Source organism: Rhipicephalus microplus, chromosome 2 (genome assembly GCF_043290135.1).
Source record: "Rhipicephalus microplus isolate Deutch F79 chromosome 2, USDA_Rmic, whole genome shotgun sequence".
Lineage (NCBI taxonomy): Eukaryota > Metazoa > Arthropoda > Arachnida > Ixodida > Ixodidae > Rhipicephalus > Rhipicephalus microplus.
In genome coordinates, this window is record NC_134701.1 from 276,966,385 (window position 1) to 276,991,260 (window position 24,876).

Below are 24,876 nucleotides of genomic sequence, written 5' to 3' on the forward strand. Positions count from 1 at the left end.
ACATGATCAAAAATGAAACTCTCATTGGAACTACGACTTAGACTGTGCAGGCATAGTAAGTAAAGGTGCACTGTGACACTGTACATAGTCAAAGCTTTTACTGAATTTTATAGATTGTCATCATGTGTAATTACTAGGCGTAGGTGAATATTCAAACGTATATTGTCGCAACGTGCAAGGAACAGAACACAAGGCTTCGTTTTGACGTGATCCAGCAAGGCTCTATTCGCACACAAGAACAAAACGCAAGAGCAGACGCATAACGTCGTCTTCCTTGAAACATACCAGAGACTGCCACTCGTGATGCTGGCTTCTTCCTCCTCTGTTGTGCTTACAGATAATAATCGTAACATTAGCCTCCCTTCCAAGAAGGCATCGTCCCGATGCTTCATCATCATGGCAGCAGAATTTGTTGTCACTGGCAGCCCACGGGTTCATTCGGACAAATAAGGCTTCATCCGAACCATGTGCACAACGTCTGGTGCATGTCTTTGACGTCTTGAACAATGTGGACTATCGGGAATAGCCTCATAGTTAAACACCACTGAGACGCCGGAGGACTTTATATGGCCCGAAGTATCGTCTTAAGAGCTCCTCTGAGAGACCACGTCGGCGAACTGCGGTCCAGATCCAAACTTTCTCTCCTGGTTCATAGGAGACTGGTCGGTAAGGAAGAATATAGCGCCTTGTGTCATAGTCCTGGTGGCAACGAATACGTACGCGAGAAGTTGGCGGGCTTCTTCAGCAAGCTGAGTTATGTAGACTGCATTTGTTTCAACGCCATCACTTTCATGCGACAACATAGCGTCGAGCATGGTTGTGACGTCACGGCCATAGAGAAGACTGAATGGTGTCATGCATGTTGTCTCTTACTGTGCCATATAGTAAGCGAAAGTGACATAAGACAGTATCTCGTCCCAGTTTTTATGTCCCACATCGATGTACATGCAATGCATATCTGCAAGTGTTTTGTTCAGCAGTTCTGTCAGACCATTTGTTTGTGGATGATATGCCGTTGTACGCCGGTGAGATGTTCCACTTAGGCTTAAAACTATGCGTAATAGCTCAGCTGTGAATGCTTTTCCTCTGTCAGTTATTACTGTATACAGATGGAGCACCATGCCTCAGAACTATATTCCCAATGAAAAACCGGGCTGCTTCACTTGCCATGCCCCGCTTCAAAGCTTTGGTTTCGGCATAACGAGTGAGGTAGTCAGTGGCTACTATAATACATCTGCAACCCGCCGAGGAGGTTGGAAATGGACCCAGGAGGTTTATTCTAACTTGGGCGAACGGAGCATGCGATACATCAATAGGGTGAAGGAGGCCTGCTGGTCTGATAGGTGGGACTTTTCTGCGCTGACAATCAATGCATGTCCGGACGTAGTTTGGAACGGCCGCCGTCAGTCTTCGCCAGTAGTATTTCTGCTTCACTCGGCATAGCGTTTGTGTGTGGCCTAAATGACCGGACGTCGGTTCGTCATGGCACGCCTCTAGTACTTCTTTCCCGAGTGATGTTGGGATGACAAGTAAGTAGGTGTTGCCGCTCAAAGAAAAGTCCACCTTATAAAGGACCTCGTTGCGCAAACAAAACGATGCTACCCCTCTTGCGAAGAACTTTGGCATAGCAGATGTGCATCTCTTCAAGAAATCAATAAGAGGTTGCAGCTCGGGATCGTCGCTTTGCTGCTGTGCGATTGTAGACGTGTTGACTACACCGACAAATGCCGGATCATCATCATCTTCAGCATTTGCGTCTTCTAATGGGGCACAAGAAAGGCAATCGGCGTCTGTATGTCGCTTTCCAGATTTATAAGCTATAGCCATATCGAAATCGAATTCTTGAAGCTTGAGGCTCCAGTGTGCAATCGTCCTGACGGGTCCTTTATGTCCGTCAACCAGCAAAGCGAGTGGGGATCGCTGATGACTTTAAATGGGCGGCCGTACAAATATGGGCGAAACTTCATGACCGCCCACACCACCGCAAGGCACTCTTTTTCAGTAGTGGAGTAATTCTCCTCTGTACAGGACAGAGTCCTACTTGCATAAGCAATTACTCGTTCGGTGCCATCTTGCCCCTGAACGAGGACAACTCCTAAACCGACATTGCTGGCGTCGGTGTGAACCGCTGTCGGAGCGTCATCGCCGAAGTGTCCGAGAACTGGCGGGTTTTGAAGACGTTGTCGCAGCTCGTTGAATGCTGCCTGCTGCTCTTCACCCCACACGAACATGACGTCTTCTCAAGTGAGTTGTGTCAAAGGTGATGCAATACGCAAAAAATTCTCAATGAAGCGTCGGTAATAGGCACAGAGGCCTAAAAATCGCCTCACTGTCGTCTTGTCTGATGGCGTGGGAAAACTTGCAACAGCAGCTATTTTGTCTGGGTCAGGCCGTACACCTTCACTGCTGACAAGGTGCCCCAAGAGAAGAACCTCTTCAAAGCTAAAGTGACATTTTTTTGGCTTAAGCGTTAGTCCGGCCGATCGTATCGCTTGAAATACCGTGTGTAGTCGCTTCAAGTGCTCGTCAAATGTCGCTGAAAATACAATGACATTGTTCAAATATAGCAGGCACGTTTGCCACTTCAGGCCTGATAGGACTGTGTTCATGAGCCGCTGAAACGTTGCCGGTGCTGAGCACAAGCTGAACGGGAGAACTCCAAACTCATAAAGATCATCGGGAGTCACGAATGCTGTTTTTTCTCAATCTCTTTTGTCAACTTCTATTTGCCAATATCCGCTCCGTAAATCCATCGACGAGAAACACCGTGCATGGCGTAGTCGATCGAGGGCATCGTCTATACGAGGCAGCGGGTAAACCCCATTTTTCGTAACCTGATTGAGCTTGCGGTAATCAATGCAGAAACGTAAAATGCCACCTTTTTTTTTTCACCAATACTACCTGCGATGCCCAAGAACTTTTCGACGGCTGAATAAGGTCATTCTGAAGCATCTTTCGCACCTGAATTTCTATGGCCTCACGTTTCCGCGGAGCTACTTGGTATGGGTTCTGCCGTATGGGCCTGGCCGTTTCATTTGTAATTATGCGATGTTTCGTCAACAGCATTTGGCGAACTCTGGACATCAAAGAAGAATAGTCCTGAAACTCATTAATAAGCTCCAGAAGGCTTTGCTTCTGCGGGGGCAGTAAACTTAGGCCAATGTCGACGGATAGAGGGGCTGAACCGGTGACATAAGCTTTCTCTACGGTTGAAACACAGTGGATGTCGGTCGGCGGTGCGCTAGAAATCCGTCTTGCGAACGAATGGTTGACCGGTAGGCACCCTCGGCGATCAAGTTGCAGGAGTCGGCGGAGGGTAGAACGGTGGGTAGAACGGAGTTTCAGTATGTGCGTTATATTGCGAAGTCGTCGTCGTTGGTGGCAAAGGCGGCGGTGTTGGATTGTAGACTGGTGCCGCCGGCGCGTTTTAAGAATGACCCAGTGCAGATGAGTTGTGCAGCACTGGCGACGGACGACGGGTGGCTGTGCTTGCGGGTGCGCGCTGTCACGTCGGGCGTCGAAATGAGGTCGTGAAAAAGTCGGCGCACAAGTCGGGTATCTTTATTCCCGATATGGGCAGATGCGGTAAACATGTCCAGCTTCTCCGCAATACTATAGTAGGCGAATTCTGTTCTACACAAGTTTGAAATTTTTCTTATTTTTAGTTATTCGAAACAAACTAATGGACGTTTTTTCTTTCCCTTCTCTCTCTCTCTCTTTATACCTCACGTAACCTTTGCAAAGATGGCTTTACTACAGAGTGAGGCTGCTATGCTATGAAGCTACCCACCCAGAAGACATTTACACCGCTGTGAAGCCACACTTCAAAGTGCGCGCCTAATTTGCAATTCGATTACAACTTTTTATTTTGAAAACGTGTTATACAGGCTTATCAGCACTAACTATAGGAAATTTCAAAATGTGATCAATTTTCCGTCGATAGTTTTCTCCCTAGCAATAATGAAATCCTGCTACTATTCGAAGTTGCGTCCACTTTGGTTTGAACCAAAAAGAAAAAAAATGCATCCATACAGGCTGTGTTATTCTTGAAAATATATTGTGCAAGTAAGTTGGGTCGTTTCAAAAATGCACATTTTTCTTTATATTATGACACACACACTATTAAAACTGTTATATTAGAAATTATTTTAAAAAATCACTATTTGCTTATAATTCACTTTGGACCTTAAATTTACTACACGCCCATCCCTAGCAATTACACTAAGTCTAATATACCACAGCGGGAAACACAAAAGACAAACATTTTTTGCCATTGACATCTTTACTGCAGTACTTTTCAATTTCTTATATTGTCAAGCCAGATGCTGATACTACTGTCCACGCATGATGTCCTAACCCTTACAGTAGTGCCCACTGTTCCATGAACTGCACTGCTAAACACAACAGCCGCTTGCAGAGACGCATCTTTGTCACTGTAACTGCTTGCAGTCACTCCACCAAAGCACTCCTGTTCAAACCAATAGCAGCAGCCTGATATCCGACCCGTTTGCCGCAAAGGCACAGACCGAACTGCCGAGATTTCGGGCAAGTCTAGTCCAACGTTGGACATGTTGATTTCCAGCAGGGTGAAGACATCAGACAGTGGGCGATGTGGAAGTGTCGCAAAGCACATGTCTTGCTGCATCTGGACCTGAGAGTCATACAGAAACGTAGGTTCAAAAGAAAATCTATAACCAACAGCTCTACAGCACAATGCAAACTCTTATTTATATAGGTTTTCTGTTACTAGCTGAATGCATCCAGTCACTCTACTGACAAAACAAGCTACATAAGCAATTAGTGCTATAGATGACTTACTATTCTACACAATAATGCACACTGTTACTTATCCAATTTTCCAGCAATAAATTACATGAAGCCAGGTGCTTTACTGACAAGACAAGTGGCACCAAGTGATGACCTTATGAGCATTTAAATATTGTGTGAACTTCATGTTCAGTACACCCATCGTCATGCTATGCAGCAGCCTCAATGATGCAACCATTCAGAAGGGCAAACCAAAATTCTTAGAATATCCTTGTCATGTTAATGCTCCACCAGATGTTGGTCAAGATTTGAGATGACATTCCTAGGGCTTCATAGAATGGCCTTACTGTACATTCGTTCTAAAAATTAAAGCAGAGACAACTGCTTCTACTTCTAACTGAAACTACTCAAACCACCTTCTTCAAGCCACAGTAACTGCAAAGAGCTACACTTCATACAAGACGCAGGCTCAAGCGTTGTGCCAGTGAGTAACCACAATCTTGTGAGCTATGTTTTCAAACATCGCCATGCTGTCACTGCCTCTCGTCATGGAGAAAGAAACATTTAGGAGGTGCAACTTTGCTCCTTGAGGCGACCAGATAACGTCACATTGCCGGAGCGCCAAATCATGCTGGCAGCATCCAGCGGCAAAAAAAGAAATTGCCGCCGTTTCAATTTCCGAGCAAACTGGTCGCACGATGCTCGCGTTCGGCCGCAGTCACGGAGCGGCCGCGTGTTCGGATGCGCTCAGCCGGTAGCATTCTCCGCTTTTTTTGTGTGTGTGGTGGCAGCTTTGCACTGCAAGGTGCCGCTAACTGGAATGTCTTCGCCGGAGCATGTTATTTTTGTTTTTAAATGCTATCTATCTATTTGTCTGTCTATATATCTATCTATCTATTTGTCTGTCTATATATCTATCTATCTATTTGTCTGTCTATATATCTATCTATCTATCTGTCTGTCTATATATCTATCTATCATTCTGTCCGTCCGTCCGTCCGTCCGTCCGTCCGTCCGTCCGTCCGTCTGTCTGTCTGTCTGTCTGTCTGTCTGTCTGTCTGTCTGTCTGTCTGTCTGTCTGTCTGTCTGTCTGTCTGTCTAGCCACCTACGACTTCTAGCTCTTCTAGCTGTTTCGATAATAGTATCGATACCAAACTTGGTATGGTATAACATGACTGTATGAAGAACATATTTGACTAGTCATAACATGAAAATCATGTCATGATTTAGATTTCATGGTCCTGCGCCCTTTGCGGTGGTTTCGTTGACATGACATGTTGCAAAACTGGTATGGTATGACATGATTGCATGGCAAACACAAGAGACCGACCCTAACATGGAAATCATGACATGCGTGTCATGTACCAAATTGACTACATGCCACGCTCATGATGCGCTCGCGGCCATTTCGCTAGCATCACATATACCAAATTTGGTATTACGGTACTTGAATGGATGACGAAAGTATGTGACTGGTGCAAACATGACAATTATGAGATGTGTGTCATGCAACAACAAGACTACATGCCACGCTCATGATGCGCTGGCGGCCGTTTCGCTAGCTTCACATATGCCAAATTCGATATTATGTGACGTCAATGGATGACGAAGGTATGTGACTGATGCAAACATGATAATCATGAGATGCGTGTCATGTGAGCACATGACTACATGCCAGAGTCAAGGCGCCAATATATTTCAACGTGACGCGGTGCACGTGCTCGCCGGCATTCATTTCGTCCCGTCACGCCGGCGTTCCCACGCCAGGCGCCGGTCCTGCCATATACTTGCAGGCGCACGCCGCGCTGCGTTGCTTTGACGCATGCACGTTTCAGTGCGTCCAGCGTCCCTCCATCACGAAAAGAGGGAGACGCTGTCTTGTATGGGTAATGGATTAGCGCGATATGCAACAATGTCGCGTTTCACACCGGTTGCCACTGGGCTGCGCCGACAGACGCTGGTCGCGCCTGGCGTCAGACTATAGATTTCTCGCGTTTTGCTAACGTAGCATCGTTATGCCCACCGTGCGCCTGCGTCAACGCTACGTTGAAGTATATTGGGCCCTTAATGATGTGATCGCGGTCGTTTTGCCATCTCCACATATACCAAATTTGGTGCCACGTGACGTCAATGGATGACGAAATATATGACTGGTGCAAACATGGTAATCCTGACATGCGTGTCATGTAAGAACATGGCATCATACCAAGCTCATAGCGTGCTCGCGGCCGTTTCGCTAGCTCCACATATACTAAATTTGGTATCACATGACATGAATAGATGACAAAAGTAAACGACAAATACAAACATGATAATCATGCCATGGAAGTCCTGTAAGTCATCATTTACCTCCACCTCGTAACGTTGTGCTGATTTAAAAGTGACATATCAAACTTTCTCATTCATGCTTCAAATATTATCAATTCCCACTGTACGGGAAACCTGCCAATTTTTTTTATGTGACTTTGTCTGGATGCCCGTGGACGTGTGTTCTAACGGGAGTTTCACCTCCTAAATATTTCTTCCTCCGTGCCTCTGGTGCATGCACTGATAAACTTTTCTGTTTTGCTGGTGTCTTGAGTGTCTTGCATTGGCATAGCTAGAAGGAAAGGAGGGCTGGGGCTTCTGACGCTATTGTATGTGACGTAACTGAGGACTATTACTATGCCACTAAAATTTCCGAATATGTTACATTTTTCTCAGTTACCATGTTCAGAAAGCTCTAGCAGGATGGTGCACTATAGCTCACAAAAGTTTAATGTTACGTAGAATCTGCAAACAGGCTAAGATTATGCAACACCTGGGTATGCACTCCATTATGCACAGCTCAGTCTCAACCAGTGTGTGTGTACACATTATAAATGATCACACTCGCATTTGCAAAACCTCTATAGTCAACTCAAAATTCTGGTTTATACTTTCTAAGATAAACATGCACTGGTCCATTTGCAAGGTTCTAAATAATTCTTGGAATTGATACTCAGCCGAATTTCAGGTTCATTTAGCATTTTGATTCCAATGCACAGGGACACAGCCATAAGAAGCGTGTTTAATGCATGAAAAGTAAGGACATGGTCAACCGCACAATCGCATTATTGACATTGATGCCGCCATTTCTGTCATTCGGTAAACCTTCTATAATCAATACCTAAACCATTCAAATTGACAGAAGCAAACTAGGAACATTTATTAGGTCTCACTGCAATGAGTTCCCACTGAAATCTAGTGACACACACCTGAAAATGTTGACACATAAAAAATTCTGTAGCTACAAATATGGGTGCCAACAGAAGACATTATATGAAATGATTGTTTGTGCTCACACTTTGCCCTACTTGGCTACACGGCCACTAACTGAGCAGCTTTTCATGGCCCTTAGTTTGAGACATAAATCAGGCCTAAAGCTAAATTTGTCTTAGTGTTGCACTCGAGACAGGGCCCTTGTCTGGATGTGGCTGTTTCTATAACTGGCTACAAGTGACATTCGAACACTTTGATTGGCTAAACGAAATCACAATAATGAAGAGGCAAACAAATTTAATTTCTCAGCATAACCTGGAATTTGATCACCAGAGAGCGAAATAAAGCAAAACAGTTCATCTCCACAAAGTAACCGAATTTCTGGGTCTTTCAATATGATTTCATTTTCGCATTTTATGTTAGCTCAATAAAAAAAGAAGTGATGTACCCACCTGAAAAGCATTGATAGAGTCTGAAATTTTGAAGCCAAGGGTACGGCTGTCTGATACAACACGCGACTGTTCTTCCAATGTTGCACTCTCAATTAGTAAAGCCCGGAGCGTTACTGAAGAAGGAACCATTGTAACGTCATGCTTAAGGCAACTCTTCCTGTAAGAAAAAAATGAACCAGTACAGTATTTCTTTACAGATTTGGTAAATCATATTAAGAGAGATGTCCTAGTTTTCTATAATGCAAAAGACAGGAGGGACAATGCTGTTTTTATTGATTATACGCTGGAATGATGGGACTGGTACACGAAAATGAAATATGCAGAAGAATGCAATAAAGCCTCCATGTGATAGTGAAATTTTGTTTGCACAGATGCAACAAAGCCAGATGCACATTCTCGAAACTTATCTTTAACCCTTTAATGCCTAATTTATGAAACTGACAAAGAAAATAAAAATTGTTTCTTTTATTTTCCAGCTTTATAGAGCAACCTTTAAGTGATTCTACAGTTAAAATATCTAAAATGCACTTTTAATGCACACTTTCATGTACGTCATGAAATCTACGCCACATGTCGTATGCCACGACTTGAGCACGTACACACCAATTAAACAAAAGTTTTGAAGATTGAACTTGGGTCAGCCAGGTGAGAAAGAATGAAGAAGTGAGTGCTATTGTGCATGCTTTGTGCTCTCCACCATCAGCTACAAAACAATTGGCTTGAGGATAAAGTAAATTACACGAGATAGAGCTAGATTTTTCGTGTTAAAAACTACGTTCCCCGTGAGTATTTTACAGTCGGCATTAAAAGCGACACCCATTCTGTGTCTAGCTTGCTCAATGTTTTTCGGTATGTCACGAACTTGTGACAATAGGCAGTTAAGAGTTCGGGCATTTTTTTTTTCAAAATGATTCAAAGCATCGATAAGTTAAGGCAATAACTCGAGGCAGCATTCATCATGGCGATGAAAGAAATCTGCCCAGGAGCATGGTTCAGTATCACAGGGGCGGAATAAAAATCTTCTCGCACATCAACTATTTTAATAGTGTGTGTGAGTGTTTTGTTATGGAATGGGCAAGTCCAAAGCTAGCCAGACAATGCATTTATCTAACCCTTTCGCACCTTTTGCAGCAGCAGTTAAATTATGAGATGCATTTGGTGAAGCACGAGCTATATACTCGTGTCTTGTCTAGAAGCACAAAATTCACTGAACATCACCAGGCAAATACTGATTGATGATGAACTAACTGCTGACTCGGCAAGCTGTTCGGATGAAGCATAACTTGTTAGCCAGTGATACAACGCCTATCTTATGAACTAGTCAAACTAAATTTAAATAAATGAGGCAGCAAATGCTCAAGGTACCAAGGCTGCAAAGTAATTACAGCTGATGCTATGGAGATGAGTCTTTTACCAGGAAAAAAAAAAGATGAAAAATATACCTGTATTCTAAAACGAGTGCTTTTCACTTACCTTAAAAGTGCAATGTCTTCTAAAACACCCTGTCGCAGAAGCCCAGATGGTTCAAAAACATTCACAATAAACACATCATACTGTTCCTGTTTCTCACTGCACACTTCATCTAAGCTGTCGACCACATTAACAACAGCTTCCAACTTGTGAGCCTTCACAAAATGGTGAACAAAGTCTTTCGTGTCAGAGTTGTGCATACAAGTAAGCCTCCAATTGGGTCGACACTGTGCAAGAAGCAAACCTAGGATTGGAACACATGAAATATCCAGTATTCTTTGTGGCAAGTGCTCTTCGCATGCCTGAATCAGTTTTTCAGAAATCTGCGCCATTACATAAGCTTGCCCATTAATAGCGCGAATAATGGCAGGCTCTAAGCTCAGAACTTCTTTATGAGGGGCATTGTTTGATGACTGCAAGACACACTGCATAGTTATGTGGCCCTGGCAGGTTGCATTGAGCTCCACCACATCACCGCACGACACTCGTGCACTTGGACCTGCAAAGGAAACAAACAGTATAAATGGAATGAATATAGTCTCGTGGATGACTTGAAAATACAAAGACAGGCATGCATGAAAGAAATATATATAAGGGCTACTTTCTTTGTTTCTGTCAAACATGACAGCAAAGGTCTCACAGCAAAGGTCTCGTTCTAGCAGACTTAATGTCTTCAAGTAGTATGCGAGGCCTTATTAGTCAGCTGCCAGCTTGCTGAAAGACTACATGTAACACAATACCAGGAGCTCCATACTTGCTGCCATAGCTGGAAGCGGCACCAACTAACACTCTTGGGTTCGCATGCACAGAAATATGTGATGAAGTGGACGATAGGACGACCATTAACGCAGTTTAGTAGGGGATATTCATAATGCTTGGGGCTCCAGCAACACTAGGCATGTCCGCCATTTTTTGTTGGGCACTGTCGCAGAAGCGTCTGCTGGTGTCTCCTTAAGGAGATGCCATGAACAGGCTAAGCTGTAATCATTGGCGAAGCCTTCGGACCAAGAAAGTGTGGCCGTTTCTTTCGTCATCCAGCACTGAACATTCAGCGGATCTTACTGTGCTGCCACAAATCAATAAGAATTAAGTACTACAACTCTGCAAGCTCATCGTGCTTGGCGTGATCAGCGTGCCTCCTCAACTCGTCAGATACGCTGGCATTGCTAGCAAACGCAGCGCTCATGTGTCCACTCGACAGTTCGAGCTTCGCCTAGTCATAGCCACCAAGATTGAGCGCCAATAGGTTGCATGTGAACTCAGAGGTCATTTCTGAGTGTGCCTAGCAGTATGTGGTCGCCTGGGAACAGCGAACATTTCGGAGTGTATGATATCTGCTCTGACAGGTGCCACCACAATACCAGCGTATCTTATTTAATTCTTCGTACAGTGACAACCTAATAAGATGTGCAAACCAAAAAGAATTCGAGAACGATCACCGATAAACGTAAACTCAGGCAATTTGGTTGTGCCTACAGGGATGAAGTTACAGCCACAGACACATGGATCGCAGCGTTGACCGGGCAGCGAGAGCACAACGTGCATAGCGGCGACGAGCTGAAGCGATTCTGGTCATCAGATGCCTCACAAACATTACACGATGTTGCAGTTTTACCAGTCACTGATAGTTAGATGTGTGGTATACAACACAGCGAGAAAAATTCATTGTGTGCAATAAAAGAAACCTCGAGATAGACACGTCACTCAGCTGACATCAACACGAACCATATAACACAAGTAGATGACACTTGCTGCCCACAGAAAATTCTATAATATAAACTGAGATACCATATTTACTCCCTTAATGAATGCAACTTTTTCTAAAAAAAGTCAGAGCAAGGTTGAGGGTGCGTTTATTATGCGAGGCAAACATTATGAAAACTATTTCGAGATGATCAATAAATAAGATAATGTAAAAAACAAAAAACAAAGTTCGGTCACTTAGCCTTTGCAATTGACATAAGCGCAGATTGTTTGGAAACAGCCTCTCTGTTGTACTTCACTCATCTTCAATGATAAAAGGCGCCATCTTCTGCAAGCTGTCCCTGCGTGACCGCACACTCCATAAAAGTGTTTTGCGACTTTCTTTTCTCCCAATTGTTTAACTGGAACAGTGATTTCTGATGTGATCTTGAGGGGCGCCCAGAATCGTGCGCAACGATGCACATTGTCAACTTCGTGGCAACCTCTCACGACGACCGCGAGGCCGCCGTAGAGATTGCAGCCAGCTACCACCGAAGCATCGAAACAAACCATCGATAACAAGATTAATGACAAAATACAACCGCCACATCACTGTCCACATGAAAGTTAGTATAAAAAAAGTTGCCTATAGTCTGCGTTTCTTGAAGTACGCGCAAATAACAAGCATGAAGAGAAAGCTGCAACCAAAGCGAGAATCGGGCGTGAATCGTCATGATCTTTTCTGGGCAAAAAGCAATTTTTCCTGGTTTTCCAGAAACCTAAGACACAATGGCGACGTACGATTCTTCGCGACAGCCATGGCGACAGTAAATCTAGTCGTCGTTGCTCAAAAATTGCATGCATGTCGTTGGGCCTTAAAGTTTAGTAATTATAGGAAGCGATCGTCAATCGGCATAGGCAGTTTCGTGACCTTCGCTCACTGTGTGCTTGTCAGCTGCACTGTCTCTACACTTGCACCATTCATGAACCTCGCTCTGGTGCACAGATAAATAAATAAGACAGGAGAAGTGCCGCGCACATAAAGGAGATAATACGGTGCGTGCCAGCGAGTGAGTAGGAAAGGGAGCGAGCCAAGGTAGCGGGGGGGGGTCGGCATAATAAAAAATGGAAGAGATTCGACAGGCAAGGAGGCACCAGGTGACATTACACAGTTGACGCAGAGAGCTTAAATCAGTTTTCAAATTATTATTATGACATGCTTCATACAAAATGATCAAAACCATTTCAGTGGTAAGACAAAAGGAGTATGTCAAATTTGCAACAAAGCAACGGATTGAGATCTTTATCTCGAACTAATTTCCTACACCAGCAAGCAAGTATAGGAAGGCATCAACAACTTGAATATCATGAGTGCATTACGCTAATGAGTTTACCAGTGAATATGGCTTGTTCCCAGCAGCTGTTTGAGTCTGGTCCTGTGTCCAGCCACGTATCTCCTACTTTGAGCCCAAACCACAAGCAAACGGCGTCTACGATGCCAGACTGAACGCAAATAACTTTCTCTCTCCATTCAATGCCTTTGATGAGGCTTTTAATCTCCTGTAAGGAAAGTAATCATAAAAATTAAAACAGTGTAAAAAGCGCATGCACTGAGCTGCAAGCCATATATACCCTAATGCTCTGACTATACAAATAAACATTGAAGCCAGTTGTGCACAAAGAATCAGCTCACAGGCAAGGGATTTAACATTGCTTGCTATCAACCTGGGATTGATGTTTTGAATTGTCAATTCTGGTATGTTGGATTCATTTCTTGTTTTTCGAGCCCCTAGCACCTCCCAGTTGTTGGTCCAGCCACTGAACTTTCAGACACAATTAGAATTTTCTCACTTATGCTACATAGTGATTTTGCAAGCTCTTTTCAAAAACCAATGTGCACGTGTTGTAAGAAAAGATGAGTGGCTGACGTATTTGAAAGAAATTCGTGCCACTCATGGTTATGCTTCAGCAACATCAAAGTTCTGTAATCAAACGAAACCTTGCAAGCCAAATGTCAAAATATGGTGTCAGCTTCGCAATGTGACTGTATTGAGCAGTAATAATTGCCCACACCAGCTATTCACTAGAGAGCTGTTGTTTAAGGTCAGAGAAGATTTATTCTCGAAAAACTATTTCCGAAAGGTATGCCGCGTGTATGACATGTGAATGTGGCCTTTTCAGTTGGTTACCAGCTGCTTCGGTTTCTGATCTCATGTTAACTTTGAGAAAGGACTGCGTCTGGTGTCTGTAGTTGATTATGGAAGAAGTGGGGCACGGCAAGTAACACGGACTGGAGGAGAGAACAGCGCAAGCGCACATTGGGGGAGAGAACAACGAAAGTGCACACTCGCAATTGAAAGTTTATTGAAAGTGCACACATATATAACTTACAAAAATTGTCACATGATACAAGTTCTCTCGCCTAAAAAACAAAACAAAAAAACACCGACATTCCGCAAAAAGTCATCAAAATATCAAGAGGCGCATGCGCCTGTACAGAGAAGATAAGCGAGAATATACATAAGCGGATAAAAAAGATTAGTACAGCGATTTTACCCCATAAAAGTACTCTTTCTCTGAAATGGCAATTGAGGGGTGGCTAACACATCTTTCGTTGTATCTCTTAATGTGGAACGATTCTATTATTTTGCGGGTGGTCTTATCCCTATGCCTTGATAGGACAGTCGCGTCAACTAAAATGGTGAACAGCCACACATAATGCAATGCTGTGCCAAGTGGGCTCTGTCCTCTGAAGTCAACGCTCTGTAATGCTCTTGTAAACGAATGTTTGAACAATGGCCGGTTTGGCCCACAGCGGAATCAGGTACACAACTCCTATGACACATTGTACGAAATTGGAGCTGTGTTTGACTTCACATTTCTTTTTTTTCTGCGCACTTAGCTTTTTGCTGTTATCTTTCTCTCAATTTTTCCGCATGCGTTATTAAGTTTATTCGGAGCAAGGAAAACCACTTTCACATCGAAGCGATTAGCCCCATTCTTCAACCCATAGGATATTTTATGAATGTAAGGGATGACAACAGATTTATATGTGTGCAATGTTTCATTCTCTGCTTTTTGTGCCCCCCCAACCGGATTTTACGCTCTTTAATAACTTATGGGCCACCTTGCGCACGACTGTCTGTGGGAAACCAGCACGTGTTAACTTTTGTAGTTGATTGCTGAAACTTCCGGGCAGTTTGTCTGGACATGATTCGGTTATCGCGGCTCGTAGGCTAGATCCTCCAATTCCCATTTTCACAATCCAGTCCGTGCTATGTACCGCGCCCCACTTTTTTCATAATGAACCGCTGCCAACTAGCCCAAATGGCTGTTTTGCTACAATACGCCTGAAGTTGTTTCCACGGCATCGCCATCACGTGCGCATGAGTACACACCTGCGCCGCAAAAAGCTATCTTGCGACCACAGCTAAATTGAGTTGCAAGGATGCACTAGACCCCAGCTCTTGAGACACGAGCTTCGAGCCCAAAGGCGACAGTACCTCAGCTTCAAGACCTGATGACTACGATGTTTTGTACGAGCCTGGGATATCTTCAGCCATTTAGCGGTTGATATCAATTACAGAATCAAGTCTTCTCCTCCAATGCACGTGGCTAGCTGCCAACCTTTGTGCGCAATCTCAGTGCTATTGTGACTTATACAATGTCCACACATTGCTCGGGTGCAGTGTGCTGCCAGTGGCTGAGAATCTTTTCTTGCAGACACCGCACTAGAATTTGGAGTGTAATAGAAATTTGCAGTGGTGCCTGTTGAGGGGCCCTAAAAAATGTTTTCTGCTTACCACCAACATACCTCATGATTGTTGAAATCCACTGAGAGCAGACGAAAAGGTTCAGAAAGCCTCTGGAAGCCATGCTTTACTTGGCTGAGCTTCTCAGAGTCGTATGGCTGTTCGTCATTGCACATAGCCTTGATTTCAACATTTTCCAACTTCAAAACACCCTCCAGCACCTCCACGCTAACCCTGAAAAAAAATAAGATTAAAATTTGTTGCTCTGTAGCACTGTATATGCTTTTATGTACTGTAGAGTCAATGGTGACACCATCAGTTTACAGATGCCAGCAGGATATATATAAGACAAGTTTTTGAACTCGCTGAGAAATTGCCCAGTAGTTCACAGAATGTCACCCATACCGTGCATTCTGAAGAATATGCAGTCTCATAACCCATTTGAGACACAATAGATGAACCTGCCGAGTCACTAGTAGATGCTTTCACGGTAAATACCTAAGCACAACACTACAGGACGCCATTTTACACATTCCAGGAAAACGAATCATCCAATTTTGAGTTCTAACACCGTCAACCATGTTGACATTGTTGAATACTGATAATCAGAGTGGCTTGGACATCGCAAAGTCATCGTCGAAGGCTCTTAGAATCAAGCTCACTCGTATAGCATATCAAACTTCAAGGGCATAGCAAGACATTTCTATAAACACCTTGAACGCAATATAATGAACTTCTATGTCATGAAATTTACCATACAATGAAGTAATCAACATTTTGTGACTTCACTAATGTACACACTTCTGTTGTGCTGTATTGGCAGGGAGTGTGGTGTAACCCCACGGCAGGACAACGTAGAGGCCGAGCAACGAAGGGGCGTGTAGAGTGAAGACAAGTAGACTGAGCTTGGGCAAGAGAGTGTTCTCCCACGTTTATTATGGAAATTTTTAAAGAGGGGGGAAAAGTTTGGTAGGCTGGTGTGACACGTGACACATCACTTACAAGGCTATGCTAAGTTGGCTACAGAAAACAGGCATAGTGGAGGCCTAGCTCCATCTAGTCGCATGAACAACAAACGTCAACACACTGGTCTGTCACTGTTCCCGTTAAATGGGGAGGCGATCGGCGGGCTAATTCCAAGGACAGAAGTATCGACCCCCCGAACTGCACCACGAAAGCACGGACAATTTAGAAGTGGTCCTATTTAACGCGCCAGCGAACACCAGCTGTGGTTCAAAGAACGAGTCAGAGCCGAGAGTTGACAAAGAAAACAGAAATATGTTCTCAAACACGGCAGATCAAACAATACACAAATATACACTCTCGGCAATAGTCCAATACAATATGTCACCGCACAAACAACGAGCTACACAATACAATCAGATAGACTCAATGCAATGGACAAAAGCAACAATACGTGGTACAATGCAATCACATGCATCAAACAACCAAGACACTTAAAGACTAACAAATTGGTAAATTTTGTTGGTTATTCATGGTTCTTCATAAAACAGAGCACACAAAACATGGGACAGAAACAGAGCGCTTGTCCTGATCTCTTTCTGTCCCGTGTGTTTTGCACTCTGTTTTATGAAGAACTATCGTAAACTTATTCAGTCCAAAGTTCTTCGAACAAAGTTTGAATGATACTCTTCGAGGAATCACTCACTGTAAGTCCAGCACTGTTGTTGATCTACAACCCCCGAAATTTCTCTTCCAGGAAGCCTCGCGCCTTCAAATGTCCGCTCGCCAAGCATCAAACGTCTTCGCCGGAAACATGTCGACTTCTCACGCATTGCGATTGCAGGACGCGTTTTCGCTTGCTGGTGGTAGACACACACTCTTTTTTTGCTTGAAGCACAAGCCTTCACCCCTCAAGTGAAAACCCTATTCATCACCTGCCTTGTCACTGACGACAAAAGCCTTCGCCCAATGGCGGGACAACTCTACGCATACTGGCACAAACTTCCTTCATCTCCTGCTTTGTCACTGAAGACAAAAGCCTTTGCCGACACGACGGAAAGACCCTACGCACACTTGCGCGAAACTTCCTTCATCTCCTGATCACCCTTTCCGCTGCTCGCTTAAATACATTCGTGCTAGGTTCCACACGTTTCCGATCGCCTCGTCGGCGCGATGCACAGCCAAGGCTGGGGAAAGGGCATGACGTTTCAAGAACCGTCCGCAACAGGTGGCGCAATAAGGAAGTGACTCAGCCTTTCCTTCTCGATGATTCTGGATGTCACCCGGCGAGACACTTTAAGCAATACCCTCTGATGTCAGAGCTATGGAAAGGGTGGGACCTCTCTCTCGTAATATGATGCAACTCTGCATCACCATGCCCCTTTCCTTCTAGATTTTCACAGCGATCTTTCGCTGACCGATACGAGGAGGTTGGTCGGCGTAGTGACACTTTCGAGGGGGAGAAGCGGTGCGTCTGAGGAGTCCGTTGCTTCTTTTCGCTGGCTTTGTCCTGACAATGTGCCGCCCGGTATCGTCGCCGTCGCCAAAGTTCGGAGGTGCGCACTTTCTTGAGCGCTTGTTTGTGACAAGGTCACACGATACAAGATGTTCTATCCTCAATGTGCACGACAAAATGTGTGCATTCCCTATTCCAATGCAGCTAAGTTTCACTGCTAGCATAAAGGAAGACTGAAGAAATAAATTTAAAATTGTGAAGTTGCCTGAGGTCAAATAATTCACTTAATGCAGTGGTGACAGAAAATTTGTGAGCTTCTTGTTTTCTAATCGGTAATAGCAGCAATGAAACGCGATTGCCTCTTCGTGAGATGAACGTTTATTATATGATCTTATGTTGCGACCAAAAGCACTTTCGATTTCAAAGAGCACTCAGAGACCCCGTGACATAGTCTGCATACTCGCTAACAAAATACCATAAGGTGAACATGAGAGGCAGCAACATCACTGGCCAGCTTCTGCTATGTTGTCAGCGCCACCGTTTCATCTGCTGTATTCAGCATTGCAAGTGCCTGTTTCCTCAATCGTCAAATTATGTTGCTTATCTAGTGCAGCAATGAACGAAGGAGCTAGGAGGAGTACAAGATCAATTAGATAATCTCGATTCACTATGTGAACATCGCCAGTGGCAGCAATTTTGCCTTGGTTATCATCATCTAACTGAAACAACATGTCCCATGAGGCTTGGAGCAGCCACAGCATTAGGTGTACAGAAACATTTTCACTCCGATCATTTTTAAAGCAGCAGGTTGAGAAGTTGCCAAAGAAGCTGTGAAACTGCACCATTGGGGTCCTGTAACTGCGTTTATGTCTAACATGTAAGCGACGTGATGTATACTTTAATGACTCTTATCAGGTCGGGCAATGCTGCGTTCTCAAGGCATACTGATCTCACATACGCACGTCGCAGCGCTAAAGAAATTATCTGCGTCTACTATGCAATACGATCCCAGCAGTATATAGCTTTGGTTTGTCTGTACCCGTCCTGATGTTTGCAAGAACCCGGTCACCGGAGGGTTGATGGCTGCAGCAGTAGCAGCAGCCACGGAGCTTGTGATGACATTTTGTGACGTTTTGTCCAACTATCATAATTTTCTTTTTGTTTTCTTTAAACCATCACCATTCTTGTCGAAAAAGAAACAATGAGAATACCGTAAGGTGCGAATTATTTCACTGCGAATGCTTTATACAGCGGGTGAGTCGCTGCACTGTTATATTTGCAGGTTCCTGGTTAGGCTCTGCATTGTAAGGTGTCGCTATCAGTGTTGTCTGTCTCATACACACTCCTGCTAGCAAGGCCAAAACTCGTGACGTATGCTGTTTACAAAAGGCTCCACTCGATAACCTCATCATTCATGCTTCGATTTCCAATACAGCACTTTATGAACTTGAAATCTGAACTATAATACTTTTTATAGTGTATTTGTAGCTAATATTGAAAAGATGGCACCTTTATTTTTGCATTAGTGTGATGTAACAGTCAGGTTGTGCACGAATTTTCATGTCACCACTCTTAACATGGTTTCTGCAAACACATTTTTTTAATCACACAGCCAATGACAGATAGCAGCCACCGCAATGAAGCTGCGCATTTTCCAGCAATGGTTGGGGGTTAAGGGGGAACCTGCTCCTCGCTTCTGCAGTGGGGGAGACTAAGGACATGCATACCACCCAAGTACCCTAGTGCAATATTCTATGTGCATTCTACAATCAAGTACGTTCTGTATTTTCACTCTGCCTATGTCTGGTGCCAACACAGATCTGGTGTTTTTGTTGATGTGTTTCAATCAACAAGCATAAGTAGCTATAAAGTGATAGTACTAAACACAACAAACTTCCACACGTATTACAAGCAATTGTCATTGTTGAGGAAATGAATTTGCTGACAGGACTAATATCTGGCTAGCAACTTCAATCGGTCAAAAGAAAAGGACGTAGCCATTTGTTTTGGCATGGCCGATCTGGGGGCGCGCACCTAATCCTTCCTTTATGCATTTTGCAGGCATGAAACAACAAAAATTATGTGATGACAGTGATACAAGAACACAACTTGTGACAACCTGAAAAGTTGACAAGATATTGATCGCCTGATAAAGACAGTGTTATCATGGCGTGACAACATTGAAATTATAACAACTAGATATAGCTGAAATTCTGGTAACAGTATGACAATGCTGGAATGATGACGATAAAATGACAATGATGGTATGTTGACTGCATGACGATGGCTCAATGGCGATGGCACAGTGATGACAACAAAGTGGTGATGACACTTAAATAACATTGTAATGGTAATGATAGAATGGCATAGTCGGAAAGACTGTGAAAGGGCACGCAAAGCAACATCACACAAGAGCCACCACATTGGCAAAAAAAGAAAAAGCAAAAGAGCAAAAAAATGCCCGTTAGAATATAAGCCAAACCCTAGTTTGGAAATGCATGTAAAGCAAAGAAAATGAAATCACCTTAGGGGCTTACCCACCTTTGCCCACTCCTTATCCATTGGCTTTCAATGAGGCAAACATATACCTCAGCATTTGCAGGAATCACTGCGGCTTTTTGCTGGCAGCAGGCACTAGAAGAGAGATACATTGGTCAGTTAGTGACAATAAACACCTGATAATAAAGTCGAACCCCTTTATAAGAGACACTGATGTAACAGAAAAATGGGTATAGCAGACACCAGTGTGCCTAGATTAAAATAGGGATTGATAAGAAAATGCATACGTGGTACCCTGTTTCTAACAGACACCTCATATAAGATACATGAATTGCTGCCCGGTGCATGTATCTTATAAAGGGGTTCAACTGTATAAAGGAAAGCTAAAGCAGTTAACGACAAAAGTTACACAACATTTCTGATGAATGCTTTCTCTGCTATTAAATGATAGGTGATGAAGTGTCCGTCCTCAAAGTGACAGATTTTATTTCTAATGTTCATCAGATGCTGCAGTTATTGAAAACTGCTGAATAAAAAATTTATTTTGTTTATGCATATAAGTTTAGGGACATATACAGAAAATGCACATTAATTAGGAAAAAATGTACATATTTTGCATGAAGCAGTGTACAAGCAGCAATTTTCGTCATCCTGCGAGTTATCAATGTGACCTTGGTCCCAGACTCAATTGCTTAGTAAGCCCAAAACGTTATTGCATGCCGCCAACACCATAGCCACCACACGCGCTTGACAGTAGTTCTGTCCTAGATAAAATGGATGGCCAACAATAGAGAGTTGGTCCATCATTATGTAACGAATAAGTGTTACGCAAGCATGCTGACCATGGCTGAAAGCCCTTCATTTTCAACAGCTTCCACCATGTTTGTGTTCTGTGACATTGCACATTCAAAATTAAAAGAGAAACTGTTGAGCGCCGGATCCCCATATCATAGAGTTTCATACAATAATACCTAGAGAGGAATCTGGCACTACGATCCTGTACCCTCAGGGGAAATATGGGAATTACAGGCTTCGGATTGGATTGCATTAGCCAGTGAACTGTCTACGGATCTTTTTCTACAGTTTCAGTTTCGTTCTTCGCGTAGAGTTGGTAGTGGGATGGGTGCAAAGGACTGAAGCTGTGCCTTTGTTGTTCAAAGAAGCTGAAAACTGCTAGGCCTCTCAATTTACTTCAATGCTGGAGCTGTATAAGTTGTGTTTGATAGTTTAAGCGAAGCGTTGTCCACTCACCGCTGCACATAGATGTAGCGTCCCATGCCAGTGCAGGATCATGAACTGGCGCTCTTTGGCCATCAAATGGCCCTTGCGCCAAAAAACACCATATATCATCATGCCAGTGCAGGATATTACATCAAGTTCACGTTTGTTGTAAGCGCGTCTTGCCAAACTTCATTGAAATCAACTGCAAAACGACGGCGACGCAAAGTACATGCACCGCCACGCTCTTCTGACTCGACTTCACAACAAAACGAGAGGTGCGTTGGGGGCAGACCACTTGAGCAGACGCACCTGGCATTGCGGCAGACAGAATATTAAGTGTTCCTCACTTAATACTGTGCTGTTATTTCGATAAATGATAGTGCATACTTTCAAGGGGAAAACAAGAATGTTTGTTTTGAAATGTTGTAAAGAATAATTCATTACATCCTGATGCCAAATCTGGAACGCAGTGACACCGCAATGCATACCCTGGTGGTTACATATGTCCAGGTTTCATTTCTACCACAAAGCCACAAATACTTTTTGCAATGAAGTTTGCGTAACAAAGAATAACGCAAATTTCATTCAAATATAACTTCACATCAATTTGTTTTACACTTAGCAAACAAGCGCTGCGAATATCAAGAACGTGATCCATCCAAAGCAGATCCGAAGCCTGTACTTCCCATAATTTCCACGAGGGTACAAGCCCCGCTGAAGGAGCCCACGTAGACTCTAGCGCCAGATTCCCCTCTAGGTATTATTGCATGAAACTCTATGCCTAATATATGGGCAACATCATGGTTGCCAACTGATGAAGACATCAGTGCAGATATGACTGTGCAGTTTGGGTTGTCTGCGAACACTGTTCTCGCTCTTTTGCATCACACTTGTGGCGCTTTACGCTCGGCTTGCTTTGTAAATCGTCCGAGCTAACCAACTGTGGCTAAACATGACTGAATTAAATGAGAGTGTCATGCCGTCAAACAATGAACGTGCTGGCTGCGACCAGGAAACACGTTCAAATTGGCCAATTTTCTAAATTAATGAGCATCAAATTGACAAGCATTTGCTGCATTTGATATGCAATTTGCTTTCGAGATTTATCTATGTAACTTTGTGTTGCAGTTTCGTGGTAACGATATTCTCATATATCGCAAATAAGGATGTAGTCCCTGGTGAATGGAACCAAGAACAAGGTCAAGTGAACAAAATACAATGCACTGGCATAATATAACTTTTTGTCAAGCAAAACTTAAATGAACCCCTCTACTCGCTGTGCAACAAACATCATGTTATGCCACAAAAGATATCCAATATTTTTAGTTGGAAAGCCCCGGCGTTGTGGTTGTTGCCCCACCACAGTAGTAAAGAAAGCGAGAGACGCACAATTACCCAATTCAGTACCATAAATACCGCACAGTACTGGCATTATATAGATGAGTGCGAAGATTTGAAAACGAAATGAATGGTAGTCTAATGGCTAGGGCACCCTGCTGCTGACCCGCAGGTTGCGGGATCGAAACCCGGCTGTGGCGGCTGCATTTTTGACGGAGAAGGAAATACTGTAGGCCCGTGTGCTCAGATTTGGGTGCACACCAAAGAACCCCTGGTAGTTGAAATTTCCGGAGCCCCCCACTACGGTGTCTCTCATAATCATAAGGCGGTTTCGCGACGTTAAACCCCACATATCAATCAATCAGTTGGAAAGCCTAGCTGATTAATGATTATTAGTTCACCATGACGCTACAGCAGACACTTTAACAAAAATGTGTTAAACAAAACAACTACTACTTAAACGAAACAACTGCCTCAGGTATGCTTGATTTAGGGTTTGTGTTCTGCACCCATGTTCATCTCTCAGTAAACAGGTCTCCTGCTAAACCAAACCTATCTTCCTGGTCCCTTCAGGTGCCATTTATAGGGTCAACTGAATATGACCAGATAAGCAGTAGAAATAGCAGGGAAAAACCAGTCAAGTAAAGGAACACTAACAAAAGACATTTACATAAATGTATAAACATTGGAGCAAATTGAATGGAACACACCACTATGCAAGCAGTTTCTTTTAGACAAAAATTAGCTGCACTCCTCAACTCACAGGGTGGTCGACCCACCACTGTGCTTTCTGGTTGCAAAGGCCAGGCCAGATAGATGAGCACAATTTAATTGTGAGGCCTATGCGCATAAACACTGAAAATGCAAGAAAATGTAATGATGGTCACTGAAAAACATGCGAACACAATTCACTACCAAGAATCCTACCGTAATTACTCGAATCTAACGTGCACCTTTTTTACAGTTAAGCGAGTTTATAAGTCGCATGCGCATTAGAATCGAGTACGAAAAAAAATACGGTCATTCTATTGCCATCGGCATTTCCAAAATGGCCACCCCCTACGTGGGTCGGCATGGCACGTCGGCCATTTCTGCGAATGTGTTTCCCTTGTGCGGCACTTCATACGTGTGCTGAGGAGTTCGTCATCTTGTAGTGCATTAGCATCGACGGCATGGAAGGGCTGACTCCAAAAACTCGACGAGTGCACCACGATGCCGCTTTTAAAAGAAAAGTCATCGCGTGTGCAGGAACGGACGGAAATGGGGCCGCGTCGCGGTCGTTCAGAGTTCCGGAAACGTGCTTGCGGGACTGGCGGAAACAAAAGCAGAAGATTGTCAACAGCAAAGCTCAACGTAAAGGCTTCAGTGGACCACAGTTGGGTCGGTTTCCGCAAATCGAAGAGCTGCTCACCGAGTATATGTTTGAGCAGCGAGCGGCACAGCCGCCCGTGACGGCAGAACTGCTCCAAGTGCGGGCTATGCAGTCAGCCTTAAAAAATGGGCTGACGCGGAGCCAGTTCGAAGCGAGCAGGTACTGGAAAACTAACTTTATGAAAAGGAAAGGCTTTTTCCTCAGAAGGCGAACGGGCATATGCCAGAAGGTGCTGGAAAAGTGCAAAGAAAAGCTTCACAGTTTTCAGAGGTTCGTCCTAAACTTGCAGCACAACAACGGCTACCTGCTTGGGCAAATCGGGAATGCCGATCAGGCGCCTCATTACTTCACCATGCCTGGCACTTCACCATGCCTGTCGAGAAGAAACATTACTTCACCATGCCTGTCGAGAAGAAACGGGCGGAGCAAGTTCGCGTGCTGACATTGGGCCACGGAAAAACTTGAGTGACGGCAATGCTCTGTTTCACGTCAGATGGGCACAAGCTTTCCCCGTACCTCACATTTAAATGGAAGACGCTCCCGAAAGGAGTCGTTTTCCCGAGTGGTGTGATCGTGCGGGCCAGCGAGAAAAATGGGTGCGCGTTGCAATCGATGTCTTACTTTTTTTTTCGTCGCGGAAATCAGGTGTACGTTACAATCGA

At 44.0% G+C, this 24,876-nt stretch overlaps 1 protein-coding gene across 1 annotated transcript in view; it reads right to left on the reverse strand.

Annotated features, from left to right (window-relative positions):
* Nucleotides 1–4,263: 4,263 nt before the first annotated feature.
* Nucleotides 4,264–24,876, reverse strand: part of LOC119179226 (protein arginine N-methyltransferase 9) — a 28,661-nt gene continuing 8,048 nt past the window's right edge. The window contains exons 6-11 of the mRNA XM_037430299.2: nt 20,326–20,418; nt 15,428–15,599; nt 13,008–13,173; nt 9,934–10,429; nt 8,461–8,617; nt 4,264–4,651 (exon numbers count right to left, since the gene is read on the reverse strand). Coding sequence (XP_037286196.2) covers nt 4,298–4,651; nt 8,461–8,617; nt 9,934–10,429; nt 13,008–13,173; nt 15,428–15,599; nt 20,326–20,418 — 1,438 coding nt within the window. The 3' untranslated portion in view covers nt 4,264–4,297. The remainder of the gene's footprint in view (nt 4,652–8,460; nt 8,618–9,933; nt 10,430–13,007; nt 13,174–15,427; nt 15,600–20,325; nt 20,419–24,876) is intronic.